Source organism: Labrus bergylta, chromosome 2, assembly GCF_963930695.1.
Source record: "Labrus bergylta chromosome 2, fLabBer1.1, whole genome shotgun sequence".
NCBI lineage: Eukaryota > Metazoa > Chordata > Actinopteri > Labriformes > Labridae > Labrus > Labrus bergylta.
This window is the reverse complement of record NC_089196.1, coordinates 16,576,946-16,603,074: the sequence shown is the minus strand read 5'-3', so window position 1 is coordinate 16,603,074 and position 26,129 is coordinate 16,576,946. Positions and strand designations below refer to the sequence as shown.

Here is a 26,129-nt window from a genome sequence, read left to right as displayed (position 1 = left end):
ACTGTCAGCAGACAGAGCTTCCTGGCGTTGCGGTTGCTTGCTGTGATTGGTCACTGTGTAATGGCGGATGGCGATGGGTGGGATCATTCAGTGCTATCATCGTCAGCTGCATCATGAGCTCCATGTTGTCTCTTCGGGCACGTCATCATTAGTAACTACTGGAGTCCAGACTGAAGATAGAACACATTTGATCATCTGCAGCATTTATTTTAGTTCACAGGGATTTTATTGTCAGTTCACCAGTTTTGTTTCTGGGCTGCACAGGGCCTGAGGAAGAACATCTGTGCTAACAGTGATAGTTGTGTTTATTCCAGTTATCTCTTACAGGAATGTAATATAGAGCAGGTTAGAGAACCAATATGAAAGTGACCCAGTGTGATGTGAAAAAGATATAAATGCATTGTTACTCATTTCTATCTGATTTGGAGCTATAGTTGTAGTAAGTAAATGAGGGATTAAAAAAAACTCCATCCTACTCCTTTTCAAGCAGGTATACTGTTTGATTTGTGTTAAATATTGCACTTCACATTTTTTATGTCTATATTTATTTTTGTATTGCCACTTGTGATTGGTTATTTGTCTTTGTTTATTTCATTAACATGTTCAAAAACAGATCCATCGTAACAGATCAATGATATTAGGCATATCTATAAGATGTATTGTAAGTGGTTCTTGCAGGCTTTGCTCCAGGTATAATCATGTTGGTGGTACAGGATGGTGTAAATGTCGGATTTCTTGTGCATGATTTATCTTTTCTCTCTAGTCTCCTTCACTATAATTCAAATCCTGATAAACTCAGTTGGTAATCCCCTTTTCTAGTGTAGGCCTAAACAGACTGTTTTTGTGACTGGTATATTTCTATTCATTTCAAATAGAAAACATGAACTCAATTCTATTCAGAAATTGAAACAGTTTAAATTATGCATTCGTTTATATATTTTCTTGTATTTATCTACATCTATCTATAAATAATTTGTCTTATTATAAATATATTTCAAAACCAAATTAACCCGTTCTGTGTAATTATTATTATAAATATTATTATTATAAATAATAATAATTATTGTTATTACAATAGACTGCAAATATTATAGTTGTCTAATAATAATAATAATAATAACAAAAATAATATTTGCAGTCTATGGTAATTATCAGTTTCTATGTGTATTTTATTATTTATTACCCCCTTGCCATGTAACTGTTAACTTTTCGACACGCATGCGTAGTAGCAGCGTCGTGCTCTCAAGCTGCATCACATTCAGTTGTGTAGTTAGCTCAAGCTAACAGGCTAGACTTGGTCTGCAGCTGTAACTATCAGATCCAGCACTGGGTTTATTTATTGAAAGAGCCGATCCAGTCCGTTGACGGGATACTGGTTTGATCAGGAATCTGCACTTACTGGTTCCAGTCAGTGCTGTTAGCATCGGCAGCTAGCCCAAGCTTGGCTCCAGCGACCGAAAACCAAAACAGAGCTTACAGAAGCTAGCTGGAGCCAAACGCTGGCTATCAGGCTGAGAGCTGGACAACATGGCGACAGAGGAGAAGAAACCAGAGACAGAAAACATAAAACAGTCTTCTTCATCTTCAGGGTCGGGCAGCAAGGTTAGTCCGCCCGACTAACAGGGGTCCAGAGTCTAGACCCCGGAACAGTCAGTATGATCATGTTAGCTCATGGATTTGGTCTTCATTGGCTGTAACATACCTGACCTGACTACCTGAGAGCCCTCTGCACAGTTAAAGGTGTACTGTATTGTTTATATTTTGTCAGCTCTGTAAATGTGTCTTGATAAGAGTGAGCTCCAGCTGCTTTATGATTTCTCAATTCAGATTTAAGATGAAGCTGCAGCCAGTCCCCAATGAAACTATACCAGTCTGTTTACAAGATGATAAAGTCATGTTGATCCAAAGAAGTATATAAGCAGGTCCTGAAAACATCATGTTTTCCTTATTATTATTATTATTATTATTATTATTATTATTATTATTATTAATACTTTCCCACAATCATTAGAACATATGGTTGAAGGACTTCACTACAAGGTAAAACTAGGGCTGTGTACTAGTAGAAATCTTCCATGTAACACGAAACTAGGTAACAATTAAAGTGAACTTTGATTGTAAGCAATATGTTTCCTTGTTGCGGTGGTGTCAAAGCGTTAAGCTGCTCGTAGAGACTGTGAAGTTAAAACACCATGTTCCATGAATCACTACCACACATATTTTTAGGTGAACTATCATATAAAATCAGTGTTTTATGAAATACACACAGTACCACAAAACACACGTATCATGACAGCGTGGTCATTTGAGTACAGCAAAAGTCAATTTTCCGTCATGTCAGTGTGGCAGCATTGGTTGTAGCGTTTGCTCCATCTCATGTTTTGTCTCTGTGTGTTCTAATCATAATTTTACCGCTGTGAATGGAAATATGTATTCCTGTGCATTTTCTTTCACCAATTCTCGGTAAATTAGAGTATCACTTTCACTTCATTCGGATAGAAATATGGCTCTGGTTGGTTACAGGTGTTGCACACTCTTCAGATCATTGACTGCTGTATAAAAGCTTCTCCATCTCTTGTTTGTCAGCTGTAACTCTCATATAAAAGATTAAAGCTGTGTTAAGTGTGAGTTTGTGTTCTGTTCTTTTAGTCTAATCCGGCCAAACCAAACTACACAGTCAAGTTCACGCTGGCCGGACACACAAAGGCCGTCTCTTCTGTCAAGTTCAGTCCTAATGGAGAATGGCTTGCCAGCTCCTGTGAGTACACACACACACACACACACACACACACACACACACACACACACACACACACACACACACACACACACACACACACACACACACACACACACACACACACACACACACACACACACACACACAGGCAAACATGCATTTACACACTTAAACCTATGTCACCTCCTGTCAGCAGATACTGATTTGTGTTTTGTACGATAGAAAAGTTGATATCAGAATTCAGAAAAGTAAATGATCAGGAAAGCAACAGTATCCCATATCACAACTAAAGAAGAATAGAAAAAAAAACATTCAACTGGTTGGTTGTACAGGACAGTCTACCTAGCCAATGAAAGTAAAGGTTGACAGAATTTCTTTTTAAAAGTCTTTATGGTGATTTTTCAAATGATCTTAATTAAACTTGATTCATCAAAAAAAAAAAAATGCGAGTTCAGCAGCTAGACAAATATACTTTGCAGAGACTAAACATGTAAAATGTAATATAAGCAAACCCAGACACTGTTAGAATAGTATTTTTGGTGTTTTCATCAGGAACAATCAGGGAGTTAAAAACTGAAGGTATGGTTGTACCAGTGTTTCTCGTATACCTTTCATTTTGAAGGGTAACACAACACTCCCAACACAACCCCGGCCACTCCGACAGAATGAAATAATTTGTTATGGAATTTACATAATTTATGTGCCCTTGTTTTATTTCAGCAGAGCATGGGTTCTATGCATTTCATTGCCCTGAGCAAGTGTTCCAGCTGAGGGCGACGTTTCGTTTTGAGCGCAAAGCATACTGACTGACACATCTCCCGGGTTGTCTCAGTCGAGAGCCAGGATATTCATTTTAACTGAGCCTCTCACCTGAAGAAGTTACAACCTTTTCTTATACAATATTCTATCTTTTAAAGAAGCCATGAAACATTTATGATACCACTACAGCATTGGTTCACCCGCCAATTTTTAATGTTGTAATTAACCCTCGTGAGTAAAGCATGCTACTCTTAAAACAAGTATCGTCTTATAGCTCAACAATATTATGGATGGTGTGTAGACCAATACTTTATTTATTTCACAAAAATGTGTTATTAAAACTGTTCATGAAAATCGCCTCTTTTTTGCATATCTGGATGGATTATTAGTTACTAGAGTGATAGCAGAGGGTGATAGATCGCCGATGGGTGACAGCCGTTTAGAGACAATACATGTTGGGAGAACAGAGTGAGGGTTGACATGCAGCAAAGGGACGAGGTTGGGTTTGAAGCCATGGACAACTACAACGAGGACTACAGCCTCTGCATGTGGGGTGCACGACACAACCGCCAGGCTATCTGGCACCCCAACATTGATTTTTAATAAGAGACAGAGAGCGGCACACTGAGTTCTGTTGATTTTCAACAGAAACAGTCTGTTTGTTCTTTTTAAACAACAGAGAGATGATCAGACGAGGCAGGAACTTTCATCACAAGTGCTTTTTCTTTGTTTGTTTCTGGGATTTGTCAGTCTCAATAGGAAATGCTTTAAAGCTTTGAAATCAGACTGATTCCGTCAACATCAGTAGTGTCGGTCACTGGGGATGACACTGATGAACATACATTGTTAAAAAGTTGTCTGACTTTTAACTGGGTGAACGTTGAGTCCCCCCCCCAGCTAAACCTAGGGGAAACAATAGTTGTACACTACATGAACAGATCAAATAAAAGATGCTGACAGGGGAAATAAGGTGTATTTGTGGTAATTTATAACACATTGTGACTCTAAATTATGCTGACTGACTTCAATGCTGTGAGGGTGAAGTAACAATGGTAACATCTCTGTGCAGCTGCTGATAAGCTGATAAAGATTTGGGGAGCATTTGACGGAAAGTTTGAGAAATCTATCGTCGGACACAAACTGGTGAGACGCCTCAGTCCTGAACTTGCTCTGAAAATCGTCTGGATTTGGTTCGGTTTCTCATCCTGGACTTGTGTGTCTGTCTGTCTTTAGGGGATCTCTGATGTCTCCTGGTCTTCAGACTCCAACCTTCTGGTTTCTGCCTCAGATGACAAAACTCTCAAGATCTGGGACAACAACTCGGTAAGAGAGAAACAAACAAGAAACTAAGCCTGTGTGCTTCTACTCTATGGAGGAGGGAGACAGCTCTCTCCAATTTATTTAATTTGTACTGCAGTACACATTTTAAACGCTATGGGCCTGATTTACTAAGATCCCAATTAAAGAGTACTAAATTGCGTGTTCGTTCCAACAAATTGCACGTTTGGTTGGTGGGCGTTTTGCGTGAAATTACACCAGGTGCAAACCTTGTGGGGGCGGTACCATTTAAGTTAGGTTTTTCCGTGTTCTACTGTTTTACGTTAAGGATAGTTTGGATGGAAAGCAGGATGACTGCAAGCGCAAAATAGGTATCAGTAGAAGAGGCAAATAAACGCAAAATGTTTTCGAGTTATAGCAGATAAAACTGAGTATTACAGAAAGAAAATCTGGCTTATAAGAAAACCTCGGCATTAAACAGGGCCTCTCTTTTATTCCCTCCATCTTTTGAAGATGAATTGCCATACATTGCGCAGGAGGTGCAAGCTCTCTCCTCTGTGGCGCTCAGGCACGACACTCGGCACATTGTTGCGCACCAGATAGCTGGCCAGTGCTGTGCCTGATCGGATATAAATGCTCTGGAAAGAGGTATCGAAGACGGGGGTGGGGTCTCCCCATCCAAGCATAGCAGCAGCGGGCTGTAGAGGGAGGAGACTCGTGCATTAAGGAGAGGAGCGCACCAGAGGGGGCGAGCTGGGGGAGAGACGTGCAACCTGAGAAAGAGGAAATCCCCAATTTAAACATAATGTTGGCGCAATGAGGGAAATAGAATGACATAAATGTCAATGTATAAATTCTTTAGAATGCAGAGGCTGTGAATGTTCAATTTTGTTGGCTAAAAATAGGCAACAATATATAATAGTTTAATCATGGTGTTTCCTGCTGTCATTCCAAACATACTACCATGTGTGGGGGAACTCGCAATCTTTATGCCTTCTTTGATCGTGCCTATGTCTCCTCCTCGCTATAATAACATCAGCCTGTTGTGTGTAACGCTGGTCTCCTGGATTAGCACGTTCTTTTGTTCTTTTTCTTTCAAAGGTGTTAAATACAGACACCTTCATAATCACCGCAGTTTTTGCCAGGCTTGGTAAATCGCAATGCGTGTACTAACTTCAGTTCTTTACATTTTCTCCTCCCAGTATTTTGCACGCTAGGGCAGAAACGCCCCATATTGCATATTGATTAAGGCAAACATACTAAATGGTCAATGCGTGTTGTTTTGCTCATATGAAAGACGCAATCCTCACTGCACCAGTAGATCAGATAGCACTTTTTTTGCGGGTGGTGTCAAGTTTGCACACGCAAACCTATAGTAAATCTGGCCCCTTGTGTCAGGGTTAAATATTGCTCCTTTAACCAATTGTATTATAAATTGACAACAGATTATTTAACAACTCAGCAATTTTAGTGTGCATGATAGTGACTATATGTGTGACTCTAAACCTCTGTTTGTCTCTTCAGGGGAAGTGTCTGAAGACTCTGAAAGGTCACAGTAACTACGTCTTCTGCTGCAACTTCAACCCTCAGTCCAACCTGGTAGTGTCTGGATCGGTACGTTGCTTCATGATGTCACTGAGTTTCTGCTGAACACTGCTCGTTTTATGAAGTAAACGTAAATGTGTGTGTTTATGTGTAGTTTGACGAGAGCGTTCGAATCTGGGACGTTAAGACGGGGAAGTGTCTGAAGACCCTGCCGGCTCACTCAGACCCGGTCTCGGCTGTAAGTCCTGACCTCTGCCCCTTCATTAAGGCTCTTGCTAACATGCTTATAAGTATGATTTTTCATTGACCTAATTGTTATTTGCATAATCAAGTTTAGTGGTACTGACACAGGATCTGACCTCTGACCCTATGTTTCTGTTTTCAGGTTCACTTCAACAGAGATGGCTCGCTCATCGTCTCCAGCAGTTACGACGGTCTCTGGTACGTCTTCACATGAATTACACAGACATTTTCCCACAGAAAACAGCAGAGAAACACCTGGTGAATGAATAATGATTATATTTTCTTGTCTGTAGTCGTATCTGGGACACAGCTTCAGGACAGTGTCTGAAGACTCTGATTGGTGAGTCCCAATAAATCTCGTCCTGCTCCTTAGTTTGTTGAACAGGGGAACAAACAAACATTATTCAGGACATTTGCACCTGTAATCTCAGGTTTGATATCTAATCTGCTGCTTAGCTGCAGTAAACAGCATATTAACTTTCCTGCAGATGTCCCTGTACACCAGCTCTCCTCCCCTTAAATAGGAACTATTTTTACTGTGTAATATACAGTATAGTCATGATGCTTTTCTTCAGAAAAAAACCCTTCCCATTGTTGTAGTGAGACAAGGACATGCTGTCGTTTTTTTTGGATAAATAGAAAAAAAAGATCAAAGTAAGCCAAATTAATTAGACTTCAAGAGTGAAGTCAGACTCTCTTTTGGTTTGTTGTTCTCAGCTCTGTTTCGACACTGACAGTGCATCCTGAACCTTCCTAAAATTCAAGGAGCGGCAGTAGCTGTCTGTAGGGACTTGGGTTGGGAACCGGAGGGTCAAGTCCCGATGCGGACCAAATATGGAAGTTGGTCTGGTAGCTGGAGAGGTGCCAGATCACCTCCTGAGCACTGCCGAGGTGCCCTTGAGCAAGGCACCAAACCCCCTCCCCACCACCAGCTCAGGAGCGCCCGCTGTGTGCCGCTCCGTCACTCTGACATCTCTCCATTAGTGCATGTCCATAGGATCCTGTTTCTGCATGTGTGTGTATATTTCAGCCTATGTGTGTGTTCATGACTTACAGAGTGTAAAAACTGAAATTTCCCCTTGCGGGGATCAATAAAAAGTTAATTTTAAGGAGAACCAGGAGACACTCAAACTGAAAAAAAAGACTTTGGGTGGTCTAAAATACTTACAAGAATTAAGAACCAAATCCCCTTTGGGTTGTATATTTGAATGGAGAGCAATACTACAAATCAGAACACTCAGGGGGGTATGTGGGAGGAGGGGAAGCGGTGCAGTGAAGGACAGTGGAGGTATGGCCAAAGAAAAGCATTGTTTTGGTCTGAGACGCTACTGTAAGTGCAACATCTACTCATGTATAATAACCTGCATGTTAAACAGACCTGTGATCTGTAGATATGACCTGTGATCTTTCAAAATTTGTGTCTCTGTCCTCAGATGATGACAATCCGCCAGTTTCTTTTGTGAAGTTTTCTCCAAATGGGAAATACATCCTCGCTGCTACACTGGACAAGTCAGTATGACAATCTGAACAGCAGAAATCTGCATCATGTTGGCATTGTGTAAACTTTTTGTCTAAAGGTTTTTGGAGTTAACTGAGCAGAAGTTTAGCTTGAATTTGTGTTAATACCAGTTAGCTAACTTACTCATTCAACCAGCCTACCTTTCAAACTCTTATCAACTTCATGCCAACCTCACTTTGCTTCCCCATGTTAGCTTACCTGACTCTTACTTAGCTTTCTTTTTACCTGGTCAATTTTCATCTCAACCAAACTAACACTGATGTTAACCTCGCACAAATGTAACTGTTGTCATTTTAGGGTAGTTTTAAAAATAATTACATTTAGCAAGACAAACACATAATAACCTTACTACAGTAAAGCAAGAGTCTATTTTAGAATTACTGAATAACCACATGTTAATAGTAAAAAAAAAAAACATTTAAAATTAATTAATTTCACATGACTGAAATTTAGCTTGCTAGCTAGTGAACTTTCAAAACGTAAGGGGGGGGGGGGGGGGGTGTTACATGTCTTATATTTATCTAGAGTAATAATGAACTAACCACCACTTTGCGAGGGTTATTGAAGCCTACATAACTTTGACCTTGCCTCGTGATAACTAAATTTGGCTAGCCTTAAATTTATTTTAGCCTTTGTAACTTAACTTTCTTGCTGTACATACTGGCTGATAACCTGTTACTATGTTGCATTTTAAGCGTATCTGTTATCAAGCCTTATTAAATTCTTTATTTTTTTTTACTATAAATACTATCGCTAACTCTGAGAAACATTTCACAAATCTTTCTGTCCTGTACTTTGACAAGAAAAAAAAGGAAACAGGGTTGCTGAGAGGGCGTGAAGTGTTGTGTTCACTAATTTATAAAAACAAATGAGTTTCTCACAATGAATGTTCCTTCATGGTGTTTTTCATAAAGCTAACACTGTATTCTCTGGTTTACAGCACATTGAAGCTTTGGGACTACAGCAAAGGAAAGGTACTGAGTGTCTGTCCTGTCTGTCTGTAAGTCTATCAGTCTGTCTGTCCTCTGAACTACAACATACTGTCTCTCCCCTTTTTTTGGTTTTAGTGTTTGAAGACATACACCGGCCATAAAAACGAGAAGTACTGCATCTTTGCCAACTTCTCTGTCACAGGAGGGAAGGTGAGAGTCTAAAGCCTTTTTTTAAAGATTTTTTTAGATGGCTGATTTTTTTTCTAGGAGTTCATTTCTAGTCTTTGGTCCCCCTCTCCCTGACTCCCATGTTTAGCTTAATGAGCTATCTGTTAAACATGGAGGTCAGTGTCAGGTGGTTTAACGGTGGACTTTTGTGTTTCAGTGGATCGTGTCAGGTTCTGAGGACAGCATGGTTTACATCTGGAACCTTCAGACCAAAGAGATCGTTCAGAAACTACAAGGACACACAGGTTTGACTTTTAACTCCCCAACACGACTCTGTTTTTAAAGGTCTGAGCCCCTGTTTTGGTCTACTAGTCTTTTTTCTTCAAGTCCTTGACCTTGTCATAAAGTCTTTGAATAGACTGGTACTCCGTTTTGTTCATAGTCAGTGTCTCTGTCTACTTGTCCTCGCATTCTAGGTCCTTACTTTGTCTACTTATCTTGTTTCCTAGGCCCAGATTTGGTTTTGTTACGTCTCCTAGTCCCTGATTTTTTGTTATTTTTGTCTCCCAGGCCCTGACTGTGTACTATTCCTTCTCGTCTAGTCCCTTACCATGTCAATTTATCTTTGTCTCCTAGTCCTCTAGGTTTTCTAGCCTCTTCAGTTTTCTGTCTTCTGTCTACTGTCTTTTACATTCATTTCATAAACCACACTCTGTCTGATCAGGCCAGAGACTTGATGAAAACTAACTTGTTTATCTTTGTTCTTTGTGTGCAGACGTGGTGATCTCGACCGCCTGTCATCCAACAGAAAACATCATCGCTTCAGCGGCTTTAGAAAACGACAAAACCATCAAACTGTGGAGGAGTGACTGTTAGACTCAAGGAGAGCAGAGAGAGTCTGAACTATCCTCTACTGTCCTGTTTAACTCTACAGATTATTACTGATAATCCACATAAACACAGTTTAGTTTAATCTGATGTGAACACACAGTCATGAACACACAGTCAGAGCAGGCCCCACAGTGTCCCACGTTCAGAACGTCCTCCCTTTCAAATGAAATGACTTTCAGTACCTCTTGGGTACAAAATTATTTACCATCTCTAAAAGACATTCATTATAAAACAATTCCGGAAAGATTTTAGTTTTTTTAGATTAAACTTTGATGTGGTTTAATGTTTTATGATGTAATCCAAAAAAAAAAAAAACAGCTACTGAGCTATATTTTTTAAAGCCACAGAGGAGTAAAATAAATGCTAAATCCATTTGAGTGACTAAAAGTGGGCAGTTTGCTAATAGACAAAAGATAAAATGTTATTTCCTCAGAGGAGTATTTTCCGATATGTTCATTTATAGCAAATCTTTAAAAATGTATTTTAACACAAAAACTGAGCTGATGTCCTTAAACCTGATTATAAGTCATTGTAAGTTTTTTTTTTTTCTTCTTTCAAGAGAAAGATAGAATAACATTTTAAAAAAGAACTCAAGTTATTACAACGTGATACCATCCCAGAAAAACTTGACAAAAAAGTCTCTATATATGTTTTTTCAGACAGAAGATAATTAACCAGTACCAGAAAACTGTATTTGATTAAGCAAAAAGTCATGATTTTTCCAAAGCAAATAAACCCTTTTATTTAAAAGAAATATTAAATAGTCATCATTGAGTCATCAGATAATATATTTAATTTGTGTTGTTAACTATTTATTGGCCGTTAAATTTGGGACACACCGTCTACCCCTCTGACTGATCTGTTGCTATAGTAATTATGTGTGTGTTTATGGCTATCTGTCCTGTGTGATCATCTGATTGAACAATAAGCACTAGCTCTTCATCAAAATAATCATCACTCTCCTCATACTGTTCCCACAAACTTTATTCAGCTGAACGCGACAATAAATTAATATTGTTCAGGAGAATTTTTTTTTCTGTTATTTGTAAATAAAGATTTTGACTATGAGCCGTGTGTGACTGTATTTCAAGATGCAATTTTGAGAAAGACTCCTGAATGACTGACACTTGAAATAGTTCTTTGACATTGTGTTATTTCTACTTTTACTTTACTTTTTCAACATATTTATAAGGTTTTCAGAATTCCCTTTATTTAAATGATTAAAACATTTAACTTGCAAAAATTAATATACATAAAATAAATTAGGGATAAGTTACGTTTTTCAAAATTAAATTTTGATGTATAAATAATTTCACGGATTATAAGTACATGTTCAGTATAGCTGTTTAAAAACGTGTGATAGAAGTGCTTTTTTTATCACACGTTTTTACATATACATATCTGCTTACAGGTTGTTATTCAGATGCAGATGTTTGAATTGAATTAGTAAAAATAGATGAGATGGTTAAGTAGAGACACAAAAACACATTTATTCAATTTAACAAAACTTTCAAAGTTTGAACTTTGTTCTCTGATTCTTCATCTGCCGTCAACATCAGTATCCTCTCCCCTTTTTCATTTGAACTTTGAAACAGAAAACCATTACTGTTGTCCTAATTACAATGTTACAATTCTCTGTTAATTAGTCTCGTAAAACGCCCATCAGTCCATCCTCTACACTTTGATTTGACCTTGAACTGAACAGAACATTAACAACGGACTGTACAAGAGGAGATGATCTTTGTTCCTGACAGTTTCACTAGCTGGCATTTTATGTGCTTCCAAGTCACCCAAACCATTCCTGAGTTTTAAACCTGAAGATAAGGTTTACAATTTTATAATAAACAGCCGAACACAAAATGTATCTTGGCAAAATACAGTTTGAAACTGATGAGATGACAATTAAAGAAAAACCATCTTTACTCAAGGTACACTATCTCATTCTTTCAACTGCGTACCAATATCTTAATGATAAGCACATTGAACAGAGTCATTGGAGTCATTAAATGTGTTTCTTCCAGTGGGTAAATAAAAAAAAGACAGCCTCCATGTTCCTAAATTTAAGTGCCATGTTGGTAAAATATCTTTGTGATGCCACAGATCCTGCTCCATTAGTGTTATAATGTTGACATTCAAATGTGAAGTAAAGAGTGAAGTAAAATTATACCCTGTCCTATGTAACTGGCAAATTTTACACAAAGCAGACGGCAATTCTTTTGTGAAAAGTTACAGGTTGCAACTCTTTGTAAAGTACCAATGGAAAAAAACCATAATAAAAAAAACAGCAGTGGGCATACATTTTTATCCATTATGTCCCAACAGCATGCTACAGAACCTACTGAGAAGGCTAAACTGTACACTGGGTCTGAGAAATACTGAGCGCTTTGTTTTCTGCAGTTGCTCAGAGTTAGAAAGCTTAAAATCCCTGAGACACAAAGACAACAGCTGCACACCGAATAACACAGTGTGTGTTTTTTTTTATAATCAAAGCTAGTCCTTTGGGTAAACCTCAAAATGTCTCAAAAGTTCCTGCAACAGGTCTGTAAACCACCAATGAAACCAGGCAGGTCCTGGTCCCCCTGACTCCTTAAAAAGATTTCTGCACCGATCCAAAACGCTAAGTAGGCTAGAGCTTTAAGGTAACTGCAGCGGGCAAACTGTTAGTGAACTTTTAATGGGTATGATGACAGTCAGTTAGCCAACTCATAGTTTTAGTCTGATACTGTTAGAGCTTTGAGCTAAGCAGTAGCTAAGCATTGCATCAGTCCATAGCGTCCATAGCAGTAAAGTCAGCTAATTGTTAAAGCTGTTAGCTAACTATAACTACTGTTTGTTATTTGTCACAGCAGTCTGCTACATTTGAGCTAACTCTTATAGCATTGATGTTGAGATAGAGCAACTTGTAAGTCTTGTAAATATTCAGGTGGTTGTAAAAATTAAAGCAGTTGCAGCAATTACTAATGCAACCTTCTAAAGTTAGAGAGTTTCTGGCAGGTAAAGAATCAAGCTGGACCAGATGAAACCAGCCAAAACTGGTCTTCGCAAAAAGTATCCAGCATATGAAACTGGAGAATCCAATCAGACCAGTCCAAATTCTTTGAGAACTAAAATTCCAGCCACTTGTCCCACAAAAATATGTCCCATGTGCGCCATTTCACACAAGCATCTGGTGGACATCAGAGTCCAGACAGAACAGTTATACACCTAGCTGAACCAGTCCAAACCAGTTCATACAAGTGGAGTCCAGCGCAGAGTGCCTATGGAGATGAGGGTTTGGCAGGTGGCAGAGTCCAACCAAACAGACTCCACCAGATTGAAATGCAGGAAGCCGAGGGCAAATCCACAACCAACATCTGACAGGTGATGTTTACCCAGCAGCACCCGAGACACGCCTACCAGGACGGCCCACAAGTAGAGCAGGATCCTGAGGGGCACCTAGAGGACAATTAAACTGTGTTAATTATGTCTAATGATGCCTGGTCACCATCAACTTTATTGATAAGAAGTTGTCCCAACTGACCGCCAGCACCAGGTGGTTTAGCAGGAACTTGGAAACCATGACGGCTCGGCTGGCGTGGGCAGCTGGGAAAGAGTATATGTCCATAGCAATGTAGTCCAAAAACCCTGGGGGGGAATCCCATGGTCCTCTACGTTTGACCAGCTTCTGCATCCCAGCAACCGTCATCAGATCCAAGATCAGAGCTGTTGGAGAAAGAGACAGCTGATAGTTCAAAGGTCATCTACTACTGTACATCATGCAAAGCTTCCTTGTTTTTTTTGTCCTGATCTGAGTCAAGGGAGTGTAAAGTGGGTCACATATAAAGATTTAACCCCCATGAGGAACATTAGTGAACAAATAAAATATGTTTGAAAACCTGCAATGTTTCGTTTCTTACCCAGCAGCAGGTTGACGAGGACTTCCTGTCCGGCCATTGTGTTGCTACTCCACAGACAGATCAGAGTTCCTAAGAGCCAGGGGAGAGCGTGTCCGGTGAGGGCCAGCAGTGAAACCATGGAGCGCAGCGGGGCTCTGGAGCCATGGACCCCTGCATACACACCCATACGCTTTGACAGGCTGATGTCAATGGCAAGCAGAGAGTTGATGGCGATTCCTCGAAATGAAGGATTGAGCTGTATACAATCCTCCTTCACCGCCCCTTCAGCTGCTAAGCCCCCCTCTGAGGAGTCCCTCGATCCCCTGAGGACGGAGAGACCCTTGTTAAGTGTCTGTATCATTACAGAAAGAACCCCTGTAGTGGTTGAGCTTTAGTTAAAAACTTGTGTTTTCTAACTAAGTTTACAGTGAAGTTGTTCTCTTCAAGGGTACCATACTCTATTGTTAAACTGAGTATTTTTGCCTTTGAGAAAACAGAAGTTGCTCTCAACCTCAGCCATGATTAGTTTCTTCTTTTGTTTTATTGTGTGCTTCACAAAAACTGTGTTGGATACAAATAAACCTAAAACACAAGCCAACTGATCAATAAAGCAGTATTCCAGCAACTCCTATTTCTTGCAAGGACATTTTTTTATCAGTTCAGTCTGGTGGCTTTGAAAGATGAAATATTACAGCGGTTTTCTGGTTTCAATTTAAAAAAAACATCTAACCTTAAAAAAAATAAAAAATCAGTCAGTATCCCTTTTGTAGCATTTTCAGACTCTCAGAGTCTTGAATGTGTAGAAATAAGCACTTTCAGTGAATTGTATTGACTGTTTTATAGCCTGCAAGGATTGGGTTGTAGCCATTTACAACCCATTTAACAGTGCTGGCTGACACATTGCACTGAGGCAATTGAAAATTGAATTACCATTTAATTTTCAATTCATAACTGCAGTTAAAATACAGTAATTAATGTTAGAAAACCTGAATGCAACTCTCCCTGAAAATGACATCCTTTCAAGAGTTTAACAGAGTTTTTTTTCTAGACGGTGTTGTCTCTAGAAAAAGCTATATATTGTATTGAACAATATAAAGTTGGACAAGAATCAACACATGAAGGATACACATTTGAAATTTGTGACTTAAAAACTGACAAATGTGGACTAATTTTACCCCGAAGAGCATGCAAATGAATGAGAGGACGAATAGCTTAACTTGACTCATGATTCTGTCCCCGTGAAATTTGGTTTCATAAAGTCCTGATAAACTGAGATTAACACAAAAAAAGAAGTTCAGGGGGCAGACAGAGTGAGTTTTAAATAAAGAAGCTCTGTGTTTTGATTTGGGATCAGAGTTTGACTCAGTCAGTGTGTTTGGGTTCTAAATGTGAGATGTGATTTCATCGGGTCAAGCGACTTACCTCAGCCCTGGATCCTCCTGCTGACTCTGCTGTCTGACCCCAGGCCTCCGTGGACCCCCGCTCCCCCGCCCCTCTCCTGACCCCTGCTCCCTACGGGGGGGTTGGTTCAGGGATAGAAATTCGGGCCGGTTCAGTACGTTGTTCCTTTCTCTAGCCCGACTTCGAGTCTGACTCCCAGGCATGATGGCGGACTGTCCAGAGGTGTTGGAAGTGCAACGGCGTGCAGCACTGCCTGCAGGATAGTGACGGATCAGGTCGGAGACTCTGAGGGACTCTGCTATAAATAGACCAGCTGGCCTTCTTCTTTTGCTGTCAGCTGTTCAGATAGAGAGAGAGAGAGAGTGAGAGAGACTGGAAAAACACTGCTCTGATACATACACACACAATGTACAATACAGGCCAACAGACCTGACTGTCATATTAAAGGAACACTCCTCCAGTTTCACATGTCAAAGGTCAGTGTATGTATCATGGTCTTGCCATGCTCAGGCAACATCAAAGTCATTGATACCACTATACAACCAGACAGAGTTATGGCAAGAAGAAGAGAATTTTAAGTCTTCAAACAATACACAAATGTCTGTCAGTGGTCCAGTCTCAGTCTCACCCTCAAGGACTTGAAACCTTTAAGGCATGTTGCTATAGAGAGCTGTTGCCTGTCCCATTGTCTTATCATCCTATGCAAAAGTGTCTGATGCAGATTATTTATGTTGATATATCTGCAGACATGCTAGACTTGCCCATAAATGGCAAAAATGTTTATTTAGTGGACAAACAGAAAAAAAATAGCATGGGCGGTGAATAATCAAAGCAACAGCATACAGCCACAAACTGTTACATGTTTGTGGAGCTGTTCGGGTTTTTATTAGTCAATCCTCTACCTTGGCATCAGTCAGTCTTCCCTGTGCTTGCACAGGGTACAAAACGCTGCAGCTATGTTAACTGGAACCGATAAAAGAGAAAGCATATCTCCTGTACTTGCATTAAGCACTGGCTCCCGGTCAAGTACAGGATTGAGTTTAAGGTTCTTTTATTTCTTTTTAAAGTTTTACATGGCCTGGCCACCCTGCACATCTCTGAACTCCTCCACCCTCTCTCCCTTCCCAGACCTCTCAGGTCATCAGACCAGCTGCTCCTGGCTGTTCCTGGGTCAAGGCTTAAGGGCGCAACTGGTACAAATGTATTCTGAATAGGACATTTTCCACTCACTGTAGTAAATTGTGTAGCCTGCACCTGCTGTTTAACATCTGCATCCCATCATCTGTTTCTGGCTCCAGTTTGTCCCTCAAAACTCTGCAGATTTTTTCTGTTACCAACAGTCCAGAGAGTCTGCTGGTTCAGTGTCATATGGAATATCATCTGGCTGCTAAACGGGACCAGACTGGACCCAGTCCAGGCTAAATTCAGCACCCCCCCACCCCCCACCCCCAACAAAACGTTTGACTTCAAAACAAATGTCAAAATAAATATAAATGTAGGCTATGTATAACTATGTGCCTACGGTTAAGATTTGTGTATGCTAAATGATTTTTCTAGCTATTGACTAAACTGAGTGTACATTTCTCTAAAAAGCAACATTCAGTTTACTGAGATTGTAAAATTCAACAGTAAGTCTGACATCAGGAAGGCAGAGGTTTGATTGATAATGAAATGGGTGTTAACTGCTAAGGCACTTGTCTCCCTCACACGATGATGATAATGAAAATACCATTAATCGATAGGCCTACATTTATTTCACTCTAATCACTTCACTAATAAAGCAGATATTCTACAATTATCCTGATACAAAACAATATTAAGCAAAGTTTAGTCACATACTGTATGTGAACTCAAGGCAGTGAATGTGCAACTCAGTAAAAAACAATATACTGTAAATATTAAGGTATAAAACGGTAAAATATATCTCAGAGGAACCTTTGTAATAATGTTGTGTGTTCCTACCCGGTCCGCTTTACAGAAACACCGTTGCCATTGGATGCAGCAGTTGTTAATGGTGCTAACAACAGCTTTACCTTCAGAGAAAAGAGGGCAAATTATCTAAATTGACATTTTACGTGTTGACGTTTTAACGGATTAACACGGCTCATCGCAGAGGTAAAAACAAGCTACGTTTTTTTTTCTAGGTAACTTCGTGAGCTAGCAGCGGGACAAGTTGTAAGGTCTTTAGATTGAGTGGTGGTCAGCAGTCTTAGCTGTCAGCTGCTAGGCGGCTTACAACAGTGAACAGTGTGACGGGCAGAACGACACAAGAAACCAATTCAAAGATTTATTCAATTTACGAAAGACTTGACGTAGAGATAGAGAGTGAGTGAGAGTGATAGAGAGAGAGAGAGAGGGTGAGTGATAGAGAGAGAGAGAGAGGGTGAGTGAGAGATAGAGAGAGATTGAGATATATATATATATATATATATAGAGATAGAGAGAGATTGAGATATATATATATATATATATATATATATATATATATATATATATATATATATATATATATATAGAGAGAGAGAGAGATGCTAAATATGTTCATGATTGTCACAAACTGAGACAAAATACACTTAATGTTTCATAGAAATACACTGTAAAAATAATGTTATTGTTAATGTCTTTTATTCATATTTGTTATATTTGTTTACTGTATATATTGTAATCATTTGTTCAAAATGTTTTCTGAGAGAGAGAGAGAGAGAGAGAGAGACTGAGAGAGATATATAGAGAGAGTGAGATATATATAGAGAGAGAGAGATTGAGAGAGAGAGAGATAGAGATATAGAGAGTGATATATATATAGAGAGAAAGAAAGTGAGAGAGATATAGAGAGAGTGAGAGAGAGAGAGAGAGTGAGAGAGATATAGAGAGAGTGAGAGAGCGAGAGATTGAGAGAGAGAGATATAGAGATTGAGAGAGAGAGATATAGAGAGTGAGAGAGAGAGAGAGTGAGAGAGATATATATATATAGAGAGAGTGAGATATATATATATATAGAGAGAGAGAGAGAGTGAGAGAGAGGGTGAGAGAGAGGGTGAGAGAGAAAGAGTGAGAGAGATATATATATAGAGAGAGAGAGAGAGAGTGAGAGAGATATAGAGAGAGTGAGAGAGCGAGAGATTGAGAGAGAGAGAGAGAGAGAGATATAGAGTGAGGGAGAGAGATATAGAGAGAGTGAGAGAGAGGGTGAGATATAGAGAGAGAGAGTGAGAGAAAGAGTGAGAGAGATATAGAGAGTGAGAGAGTGAGATATATATATATATAGAGAGAGATATAGAGAGTGAGTGAGAGTGAGAGAGAGAGATTGAGATATAGAGAGTGAGTGAGAGTGAGAGAGAGTGAGAGAGAGAGATTGAGATATAGAGAGTGAGAGAGAGATTGAGATATAGAGAGTGAGAGATATAGAGAGAGAGAGAGCCCCGGTCCAAATATACAAAAAATACCAAATTAAACTGACAAACAAAATACTGTTTTCAATACATTTCTGCGAGCACCGGATCTTTTGAACTTTTATTAGTTCTTGAACATTAACAGAAAAGCAGGATTTTTTGACTTTTGCTTGTAAAAAAAACAAACTAGTGAGAAGTAGCCTGCTGTCAAAATAACCCAAAGGTCATCTCAATCTATCCATACTTCTAGTTTATTAATACATTTAAAAAAATCAAATCGTTCAAAGATATAGCAGCAAGTCCTCACATATAATTTGTGGAAACACAAAAAACAGACTCTTACCATAATCAAACTTGATAATAATTTTCCTGTCAATATCACTGACATTGAGTTGACTTAAATGTCTCTGTTCTGTCATTACTAGGGACTAGTCTGGAATAAAACATGTTTTGAGATAAATCTGCTTTGAAGTCTGACCTGGTTTGTTCCATCAGGTTCTCCCCCAGGATAGGATGACAACCTGATGTGTACAATCAGGAGTGAGATGGACCTGGATCTTAGTCTTTTAGACATTTCTCCTGTTAACATGGTGGTTCATGGAGCCCTGAAACCTCCATCATGTCAGACTCTGATTCAGCTGCTGTAGAGGAGAAGACAGCTGCAGAAAGGTGTCCTGGTCCTGGTCGCCCCCCTCTGGCAGAAAAAGCCCTGTCCGAGGCCTTTGCCCGGCTGAGGTATAGAGACACATCCCTGCTGATCTGGCAGCAGCAGCAACAGGACCTGCAGACAGCCCCTCCCTCCAACTACCTGAATCGCAGCCATTCAGCCTGGTACAGCAGCTTCGGGAACCAGGCCGTGGTGGTTCGGGACAAAAGGGGCCTGGAGGACCCAGGAGGAAGGTCCAAGATCTGCAGCATTATGTAAACAAGAAAACATGAAGCTGAACAGACTGAAAACTAAGACTAATTACAGCCTGGGGAGGTTGGTTCCTGTGTCGTTCCTGTGCAATTGGGTTGAGAGAGGACCTACAAATGGATCCGAAGTCAAAGTATTTTAACTTTTTTTAACAGTAGGAATAAATTTGGACTTGTGAGAAATGTTGCCTGAACAAAGTGTGAAGTCTTTATTACTGAGTCCTGAGTCAAGTTTAAAGTTTAAGTTTCCAATAAGTCAATTGCATGTTACAGGGAAGTTCCATACAAGGAGCAGTGTCCCAAATGAACAAGTCTTAATGAAACTCTGAAACTTTACCTCTTGAGCCCTAAACAAGTCATTATTGGAGTGTCTGCTGATCTGCAGGAACCTACACACCTTAACATAAAGCTCCACTACTAAATGGGCAATTGTCGGATTGATTTTCTGATATTTGGTTGGGAAAATGAGCTGACGGCAAGAACAATTATTTTTCACAACTATTAATCTTTTATTTTAGGAATAAATAATTTAATTCACAGCCAAATGTCCATGTAACAGGTGTTCAATTTTAGATGCTAAGCTTTGTTTTTACTGAACATTAAAGGAGTGTTTGAGATTTCAGAAAATGTAAAAGTATTGCTGACCTATCAACTGCATCATGTTATTGAGCTATGACCTAGTACTATAGTACATGTACATAAATGATGGTTGAAATCTGTTCTAAATGTAACCCACCTGGGATCACAGTATATTCAAATATATAATGGACCAGTGCCTAGGTTCTCAGGAGGGGTTTTTAAAGTAATTTGACAGACACAATAAGAACTGCAGCCACAGTATACTTTAAATTAAATATATATATTGAAAACAAAATATTCAGTTTCCCTTTAAACAACAGATAAACAGATCCCTTCAAAAGGTCTATTTTAAGCGTTGGAAGTTCCTTATGTTCTCCTTTAAAGGTCCCATATTATGCTTTTTCTGGTTTTATATGCTCTTTAGTGTGTTTTCTAAGTGTCCTGTGCATGTTTAGGCACATCTATGTGCAAAAATTCAAAGTCTGCGGAAACGCAGCTTCTCCTACGTCCTCCTGTTAGCTGTAGCATTAGCTGCATGTAACACTCGGTTCTAGCCCCCCTCGAAAAGAATTTTGCCAGTGTGACGGCTTGTCAGTGTAATATCACTGATGCAGCTCATGTTGCAGGCCCATTAACTTCTGTAGCACGCCCACGATATGCCGTAGCCTGCTGTAATGTTTTAATGAAAATCTAATGTTTTTGCTCCCTTTGGAGCCAAAGTGGCTGCATTCCCAATATGGTAAAAGGGGTGTGACATTTCGGAGAACCGTGCTGAGCGACTGCAGCTCAAATGCAAATGTACAAAAAGACAGCATTTATGCTTTTCCTAAAATGTCTGAACATTTGAAGTCTATTTTTTTACAGGGGAACTTTCTCTGCAGGAGGTGGACGGTCAGCTTTCAACAAGTTCTTTCACCTAGACAGGAAGGTGCCGTAAACAATGGGGGCCTCATCAGTGAGCACTCCCCATTGATCACCTACTGTCAGAAGTACAGGAGATGGATGCAAATGTAGAGCAACACCTTCCTATTGGCTAAAGCTCCCAAGGCTTCCTGGTCTCGAGGGGGGGATCAAGCCTATCAGAGGTCACCTTTGAAGGTTGTCAGATGTCAAGGAGGTGACAGCGGAACAAAAAGCTTTGATTTGGCATGTTAGATTTAAGAATTGTTATAATTATATTGGATTTTCCCACGGTCACCAGCAGCATGGTTTCTCCCTGTCGTGCTTTGAAATACTTGTATTAAAAATAAGTGATCATGATTTGTGTTTTTCTTTTTCTGTTGTCATGTCATAAAGTATCTATCATGTTGTGACCTGTCATGTCATAAAGTATCTATCTATCTATCTATCATGTTGTGACCTGTCATGGCATCTGACAGCTCATGAATGTGTCAAGTGTCAATATGTCAAGGCACGAGGTTGCTCAGGGTGTGACAGATGTCATATTTTATTATCAAAGTGTGAGGCAGCAATGTTGATATTCAGGAAAGTCATTATCGATCAATTAATGACCAAATTTATTTAAGAAAATGCCAAATTACAGGTTAGATTCCCCTTATAGTTCAACAATTTACTCACATCTCTGAAGTGCAAACAGACAGTCAGATTTAAACAGACTTTGTACAGTCAGTTACTGAAGAGAGAAAATAAACTATACACAGTATATACATTATATATCTGGTCTTTTTACATTCATCACATTTACAGTATTTACACTTTTTTTGGTATTTTATTTTTTACGTTATTTAAACAATACATTTTTACTTTATTTACACTATTTACAAAAAACTTCTATTTACAAACGGCCCCTCACTCTCTCACTTCTTCTTTGTGAGGATGTGAGGGGCAGGCTGGTGTGCAGTCCGCCGCCTCCCCTGTTGCTGCTGTTGGGCAGGTGGAGGGGCAGGCTGCTGGGGCGGTTGGAGCTGAAGAAAAAAAGAAATTGAAGAAAGAGAAATTGTGTCAGAATCATCATGTCACAAACTTGCAGCAATCATAAAAGGTTGATGTTACTGATTAAAGAAACAGGTCAATGACCCGGAGTGGGTCCTTGCTCCGCTTTTCCGCCAGCCAGGCCTCCACAGAGCGTCCCTCGGCCTTGGAGCAGAAGTGCTCTCCCCGGTAGCGACTTTGGCCATGCGCCTTGGTCTTGGGCAGGCCACAACGTTTGCACAGGAAGTGGTAGTACTGGTAGTGAGCAGCTGTGGAGGTGAAGGGTGTCCAAGGTGACGAGGCCACGGCGGACGCAGACGGGGCAGCGGCGGACCTGATGAGCTCGTGCAGCTCGGGTGACATTGACATGACATTATCCCAGATGATGCTGTAGTCCCTCATGACAGCCTCCCAGCGGTTCATTCGGGTCTCTGCAAGGGTGCATGCCTTATAGTGGATGCGGCACAGCTCCAAAAAAAAAAAAAAGGCCTCCACGTTGGGGACCCACCCCAACAGGGACCGGGTCCTCCGACGGGGTCTGAGGCAGCGCTGGAGACCACGGGGGCAGGCACAGGATGCCTGAGCTCGGCAAACCTGATGTCCCTCACATCGTCCTGCTGCTGCTCCTCCTCCCCCTCCTCATCCAGGTCCTCCGTGCCATCGGATCAGGATCCCGGCCTGGTTGAGACCGTTGACCAACCGGGCGTCGTAGAGGCGCAGGGGCACCCTGCACCCCTGCGCGGGCCCTGTTTTTGTTCCACCTCACCAGGCCCTCCAGCAGGTACACCTGGAGGTGGAGGGCATTGGCAGGAGACAGGAGAGAGAAAGAGACACAGTCAGCCAAACACACACACACACACACACACACACACCCCGCTGACGGGTTAAGGCATTTCACACTCACCATTGTGATGAAGTGGCACAGGTGGAGTTGGAACGACTCCAACGAGGAGGAGTGTAACGCTGCGACACAAACCCACCGCTAAATGCTATCCTTGTGCCTGACGCTAAGGCCAGTGAGCCCGTAACTTATTGCCTCTCCTTACGTGTTGCGTAAACGTTAAGGTATATCCTGCCTTAACTGAAGGTGTGTGCAATTGTCCTGTCTGTTTGAGGGTAGTGTGTAGGTGACTCACCGCCAAGATCCTCGTATGTGCCGCGACCAGCTCACTCGGACAGCCCAATCCGCGGAGTCACTTGGGTACGATCTCCTCCGCCAGCCCTCTCTTTCATATCAGTTTAGTTCATGTGCAAAAAACAAAAAGAAACGTTACTTCAGATTCAGTCTCTCAGGTGTCTTACGTCCTCCCATCTCCCTCGTTGCGTCTCTTCGACTCAAAACCAATTTTAGCCGGCTCCTCCGCAGGTGCTGCTAATGAAGGAAACAGAGACAGAGCCACCACACCCCCCTCAGGTGTGTCATCAGTACTGACCCTGCTTCTCCTCCTAACGCATTATCATAACATCCCTCCCCCCATAAATAAAAAAAAAAACACTACTAAATTGTGACACCAACCATTTTTCTTCTGTTCCTTTACCTTTCAGCTCTCACACACATATATACACTTCCTTTCCCTTAAAAAGGCACAAACCTCTGCTATTTTAACAGAACTATCAGTTGACCTCATCTTCCTCTTAGGAAGGAAATCACTACACTAGTGTACAAACTGAACTGGCAACTGACTGGACAAATGCTCACGTGGGCTCTCCTACTGGCATGCGAGACAACGTATCAGCCAAGATGTTGTCTTTACCCGCCACATGCCGTACAACCAAACTGTAAGGCTGCAACACTAGCGCCCACCTGAACACTCTCTAATTCAATGTTTTGAACTTTGCTAGAAAAAAGAGGGGATTGTGGTTCAAAAACACCACAACCTCTCGGACTGAATGAGACACATATACTTCAAAATGATTGACTGCAAAAACCAGTCCTTCTCAATAGTTGAATAAGCTTTCTGATGTTTGTTTAGCTTTCGAGAGAAATAAGCTACTGGTTGGTCTCGTCCAGCCTCATCTGTTTGTAGGAGCACAGCTCTGACCCCAAAAGCATCTATGGCAAGTTTAAAAGGTGCATCAAAATTCGGAGCAAGCAGCACGGGTTTACATGCCAAGATGGCTTTCAACCCTCCGAAGGAACACTCACAGGCATCTGTCCACACAAACTTCACATCTTTCTTCAAAAGGTTAGTCAGTGGCTCAGCAACCACAGCAAAGTTGGGAACAAATCTTCTGTAAAACCCACTCATGCCTAGCACTGTCATGACATCTCGTCGGTTTCTCGGTACCGGAAGATCAAGGATCGCCTCCACTTTTGCACGACAAGGCATTACCTTCCCTTGACCCACCTGATGCTCAAGATAGGTTACTTGTCCCTTCCCAAACTCGGGAGCATTTTTCATGCCAAACGTAAGAACATTGCAAATATACAGACCATCCGGTGTCACAAAGGCTGAAATCTCCCTAGCCTGGGGAGTCAGAGGCACCTGCCAATAGCCTTTCAGTAGGTCTAACTAAACAACCTCTGCTCCTCCGATCCTGTCTATGCAGTCTTCAAGTCTGGGAATTGGAAAGGCATCAGCCTTAGTCTGCTGGTTTACTTTCCTGTAGTCAATACAAGGTCTTGACGTATTATCAGATTTTGGGACAAGTACCACTGGAGAACTCCACTCACTCTGCCCATGCTCTACCACCCCAATGCTCATCATATAAGATAACTCTTCCCTCAAACAATCCAATTTAGATGGTGCTAACCTGTACGGATGCTGTTTGATTGGAGCCGCACTGCCCACATCGACATCGTACACCGCTAGAGACGTGCACCCTGGGACATCCTGGAACAGGGGGGAGAACTTGGCCAACAGAGCGTCCAGCTGACTCTGAAACTCTGCAGGTAGATGCCCAAGTTGGTCATCAAGCGACCTAAGAGCCTCAGAGTTTCTCAGCCGGAACCCAACAGTTTCCACTTCCTTACTGTCATCTTCAGCAACCAGCCCCATAACTGCACAGGCCACAGCGGGACCACATGAACGACCCAGATACAGCTTTAACAGGTTTATATGGCACAGTCTTGTCTTTCTCCTGCCTTCAGGAGTGCTGATAACATAGTTTTTGTCTCCTACCCTCTTCACAACAGTATAGGGACCACAAAATGATGCACTTAGACCAGATGCACGCTGCGGCACCAACGCAAGAACCTGGTTCCCAATGGCAAAATGCCGGTCAACAGCCTTTTGGTCAAACTGACCCTTCATACGCATCTGAGTCTGATGCAAATTCTCCCTGGCAACCCGACAGGCTGACCACAATCGATCTTTAAATTCGGACACATACTGCAGCATAGAGGTATCAGGTTTAGGTTGAAGCAACTGCTCCTTGAACAACTTAAAGGGACAGCCTCAGGGAAACGGGTAGTGACATCCATTATGGTCAAAAGGAACTCATTGCCTTTCCTAGTCTTAGGCAAATGGCCAAGACAGTCTATAACCACTTTAGAAAAGGGCTCTTCGACCACCGGCACAGGGGTCAATGGAGCTACAGGGACTTTCTGATTGGGTTTGCCCACCAGCTGGCAAGGGTGGCAAGAACAACAAAAAGATACCACATCCTTAAGGAGTTTAGGCCAATAAAAATGCTTCATAACTTTAGCCTGAGTCTTTCGAATACCTGAATGGCCAGCTAATGGTGTCTCATGGGCCAAACCTAGCACTGCCACGATAACCCTGAGGCAGGACTATCTGCCTAACCACAATCCACTCCTCAGTGGCAGGTCGATTCGGGGGTCTCCACTTTCTCATCAGCACATCATCTTATTAATAAAATCCCTCCGCCATGTTTGCACTCTCCTCCAAAGATAGAGCTGTCTCCCTGTGAGAGCTCAGAGTGGGGTCCTGTTTCTGCCCTGTAACCAACGTCTCTCTGTTCAACACAGTAAGCTGATCGATGCCACACCATTTAGCA

General features: G+C 41.1%; 2 protein-coding genes across 2 annotated transcripts; one reads left to right on the top strand and one right to left on the bottom strand.

Moving 5' to 3' along the window:
• Positions 1-1,220: 1,220 nt before the first annotated feature.
• On the top strand, positions 1,221-11,143 carry LOC109995903 (WD repeat-containing protein 5). The gene is made up of 13 exons (XM_020649791.3): positions 1,221-1,602; positions 2,650-2,758; positions 4,569-4,642; positions 4,733-4,822; positions 6,302-6,391; positions 6,477-6,560; positions 6,708-6,763; positions 6,859-6,905; positions 7,999-8,074; positions 9,025-9,058; positions 9,152-9,226; positions 9,402-9,489; positions 9,960-11,143. Exons 1-13 carry the CDS (start codon positions 1,528-1,530, stop codon positions 10,058-10,060), a joined length of 999 nt encoding a protein of 332 aa, XP_020505447.1. The 5' UTR covers positions 1,221-1,527; the 3' UTR covers positions 10,061-11,143.
• Positions 11,144-12,281: 1,138 nt separating this feature from the next.
• On the bottom strand, positions 12,282-16,703 carry plpp7a (phospholipid phosphatase 7a (inactive)). Its single transcript, XM_020649778.3, has 5 exons — positions 16,582-16,703; positions 15,373-15,688; positions 13,972-14,273; positions 13,596-13,777; positions 12,282-13,510 (listed from the first exon to the last, which is right to left on the bottom strand). The coding sequence occupies exons 2-5, from the start codon at positions 15,552-15,554 to the stop codon at positions 13,304-13,306; spliced, it is 873 nt and encodes a 290-aa protein (XP_020505434.1). The 5' UTR covers positions 15,555-15,688; positions 16,582-16,703; the 3' UTR covers positions 12,282-13,303.
• Positions 16,704-26,129: the final 9,426 nt, after the last annotated feature.